Raw genomic sequence first — 3,964 nt, 5'->3', positions numbered from 1 at the left:
GACCTGCCTTATATACAAATTCGTTGTTCCACTCGAGTGTTGGTCACTCATAGTATATCGAAGCCAGTACCCTCAACAGTCCTATCCCTGCAGCTGTTATTTGTTTTGACCAGGCGGAATATCCTCTAAATTCACGATGTCAGCTCTACAAATTGAAGATTTTGTGCTCCCAGCGTTGGTGACGTTAGTTTTAGGACGCCAATCAGGTCAGTACTCGTAGCAGCAGCCCTGACATATCGGCAGTAGAACATATTGTTGTACACATGCCGATATGTTAAGGGACATACCATCATTTCAACGGGGGGGGGGGGCGAACACATGTCAGTGTCACCATGTCGCCTTATCTTGGAACCACACGGGCATGTTTTCTGTGCATATTTAAAATATATGTTTATGCAGATTATTGTCTTTTGGAGTTGTGCAATATTTTTTATTTGAAAAACTTCAATATAATATGTCCAATTAAAAGTTTATATAACCCAAAGCTCGTTTTTTGCGGAATATTATTTATTGAGTTTGTAGCTGCCATAGCATGACTACTAGTGCATGCTGGGTACAAATACGTGACTACGATTCTCATACACAATCCTAATGTTATAAGGGCGTCGATTTTCAAAGTAGTGATATGATGTAGCAGAATGTCGTTGACGTACTGTATCTTCCAATAAGGCCCGTGTTTCAATATATCGAGAAAAGACTATCATATGGCAATCAAGTGAGCGTAAACTTTGACCAATTAATCATTTCCTTATCATCAATCGACGTGTATCTACACTGGACCAAACTCAATGTTTCCACTTTGCCCACATAATCCGCGCGTACCTATATCATACTACGTCACGTTGTCTTGACTACCATGGATAGTCGCTTCACCAGATTTCTTTTTTAATTTACTTTTTTTTTTCAAAACTTGACAGTGTATTTTTCCAGAAATTAAAATTCCGAAATTACATCATTAAATGAAGTTTTCGACACAATAAATAACTTAACAATGATTAACTTGTAGCAGTAGATTTGTGTTTATATTCTCGGCATCCGACAAACAACCATTCCATAGTAAAATCTAAAAATTATCCATATTGCAAGTTTAAACATCGCAGTTATTATGTTGTGTTATTTGGTATAATGTACTTCTGTTTGTTCATTAGGTTGGTTCGCCAAGAATATTAGAATAATGCGCAAGAAAGACAACATAGTACCACCCTCTACATCGGGACCCCCGGCTTTCAACCGAGCTTTCCGGGCACAGTATGTATTTAACCTCATCTAGACATTGTTCATTCATGTACCAGAGATGAGAAGATTCTCTCCGTTGCGTTTATTTTATATAAATTTTAATATATTAACTATCAAATCACCTCAAGGTGGTGCACGTTACATGTGGCCAGATTGTGCATATTCGTCCAATATTAACGTTTGAACCAGCAAATTTATTCGCAATTTTGTTTCGGGGTACATTTTTGCAGAGATTTGTCACGTCCTCATGTGAACGTGTATATACAAGTTTTCTTGTCGTTTTTATTGATTTAACTTTTTTATTTCAAACACAGGCAGAACGCATTGGAGATGATGCCAGTGTTTTTGGTTGCATTCTGGGTAACCGCAGCTTTCTCCAATACATGTAAGTAATATCAGTGTCAACCTAAAATACATATATCCCAACTGCCCGTCTGCTTACCCGTGTTTTAACTTGTGTGCTGACATCAGTCACGTAACTTGAAGACAGGCCCTTAACTGTTTAGGATTTTTCATGGAAATATTGCCATTTGGATACCACATATACCCCACCACCCCAACTGATTACCGCACACTCCATTATTTCTTCATATATATTTATTAAATTTCCAATCATTCAAGTTTGTTAACATGTAAGTTGTTTCTTCTGCTTATTTCCAGTGATTGCTACTGTCCTTGGCTCTGTCTACGTTTTCGGACGTTGGCGTTACTTTCTACAGTATATTGACGACCCTGCTAGGCGGTAAGTAACGACTCGGACATACACTGGTTTTCGAGAACAGACGCTATAACTACCAGTTATGTCAACTACGTAATACCTTACTAGTACATTATTGCGGCTGCGACAGATTGTTCTGGCTTTGCTTTTACCACATTTCAGTGTTACCAAAAACTCAGTCTTTAGAAGTTAGTTTTAGCGATAATAAGATTTTTTTTATTTTGTGAACAACAATACAATCTAAAACATTTACTTGAGAGGCGTTTTTGTAAAAAAAAAAATGCCCAGAGTGATACACTGTATTTTGTTTGCTTGATTTTAAATATCGTTAAGCAAACCTCTGTTCTAGTGACGATGTGTCATGCTAAGATAGTTTACCCTGACTTGACGATCTCATGATCGCATTGATATGTTGTACTGTTTTCTTTTCAGTGTTGGTCCTTTCCGAGTATGCATGTTTTCGACGTTATTATTATTGCTCATCGCAGTCTTAGGAGTTACACAGTTTCTGTTACTCAAATATGCCTCGTATAACCTCAAAGAATGTGTGTTTTCTGTCTTACCATTCAAACCACCGGTTTAAGGTAGCACCTTAAATCTGAGTTAACGTTGTACATTTGATTTCTTTGTGCACAGTCCCTCTATAGAGGGACTGTGCTTTGTAGTAGAATTATAATATATGGCAATCGTACTCTGAATTTGACGAAGTAAAAATGTTATTTAGAAAGTAAAAAAGTCGCGCGACAGAAACACTTAAGTAGTGTGTATAACCATCATTTCTATGGCAACAGTGTGTGATGTAGAGTATATTTTTCAAAATGATTAAAGATTCACATTTTATATGATATCCGTACTTATCGCTCTTTTCTGCTTGAATGTATGCCTCTCATCCATATAAGTTAATTCCCTTCTCATCAACCCTTGTTCTACGTATACCTTCCTATGTAACTATTTGCCACCGACGTCCCCGCTTTCGTTCTACTATTTACCGGCATCTGTGAAGTTTCTCTTTATCCAAACTGTATAGAAAGTCGGGAAAACGCCTGCCTTAAGGAATCCCAGCTACCCCGTCTACTTTCCCTGCTTCGCTATTTGCGAAGAAAACAGACGGAGGCAGCTGGGGTAGACTGAAGATGTTATTAACTAGAAAATTGTATGAAAGAATGAAATTATGTATTTTCAGTGGGGATTTTGCCCAGAAAGGGAATGATTTTCATAGCCAAATATTGGATGATTAAAATATATTAGAGATGACAAGAATACAGTGTAGTTTCATGGGAAATGTGTCCGAGAGTTAAAGCAAAACATTCCGCTGGAAATCGGAAAAGTCCAAGACAGCAAATGGGTCGAGTGTGAACTTGGCTTGATGGCGTAATGAAGATTGGTGTCGTTAAATGCTTTCGAGAAAGCTAAATCGTTGACTGGGAAGGTAAAACGTTGGCCAGGAATATACAATTTATCCTATTTTTATTTCCAACAAGATATGTCCAAACTCAAAATAATCGGTAATTGAAAATTCTAAGTAATGAGAACAGCACACCGAAATATAAACTCGACATACTATCAAAAATAAAATCTAATAGTATGTGCACCGTGACGTTGGTCAGGTTACTGGCCATTTTTTTGGACATTTGCCGTAAATTAATAATTAATTATATCACTTAATGTTGTATCAGATAATTCAGTCACTAAGTTACATTTGATATACGATGTCATCGTGACTGGATAATATAGACCCAGTACATACTATACGGCGAGTCGCCCGAGACCCGAAAACATTTTAACCTCAATCACTAGGGCGAGGTTGAGGTGTCCTGTGTCTCTGACATATATGCAGTGAAAATTCAGGTTGGCCGGGAAAACAATCACTTATTCTATGCGAGTCAACAATCACCACAGTTTGTTTGGTACAATGTACACGCTTTCAATAGCGTTCAGTTGTGAGTGTATTTCCGACTAAATGCGTACGATGTGAGGTCAAGGTGCATTCCTATTCAAAGGTCGAACTGT

General features: G+C 37.6%; 1 protein-coding gene across 1 annotated transcript; it reads left to right on the top strand.

Annotated features, from left to right (window-relative positions):
* On the top strand, positions 1-2,773 carry LOC100375214 (microsomal glutathione S-transferase 2-like). Its single transcript, XM_002733992.4, has 5 exons — positions 1-206; positions 1,149-1,248; positions 1,551-1,621; positions 1,897-1,978; positions 2,387-2,773. Exons 1-5 carry the CDS (start codon positions 137-139, stop codon positions 2,535-2,537), a joined length of 474 nt encoding a protein of 157 aa, XP_002734038.1. The 5' UTR covers positions 1-136; the 3' UTR covers positions 2,538-2,773.
* Positions 2,774-3,964: the final 1,191 nt, after the last annotated feature.

The sequence above is a fragment of the Saccoglossus kowalevskii genome, chromosome 4 (genome assembly GCF_978046115.1).
Source record: "Saccoglossus kowalevskii chromosome 4, keSacKowa6.1, whole genome shotgun sequence".
Taxonomy (NCBI): Eukaryota; Metazoa; Hemichordata; class Enteropneusta; family Harrimaniidae; genus Saccoglossus; species Saccoglossus kowalevskii.
This window is presented reverse-complemented; position numbering and strand designations above follow the sequence as displayed.

Coding starts and splice junctions, on each gene's coding strand:
- LOC100375214 (XM_002733992.4), top strand. CDS start 137: ATGTCAGCTCTACAAATTGAAGATTTTGTGCTCCCAGCGTTGGTGACG. Junction 207..1,148: donor AGTTTTAGGACGCCAATCAG/GTCAGTACTCGT, acceptor TTTGTTCATTAG/GTTGGTTCGCCAAGAATATT. Junction 1,979..2,386: donor ATTGACGACCCTGCTAGGCG/GTAAGTAACGAC, acceptor TTTTCTTTTCAG/TGTTGGTCCTTTCCGAGTAT.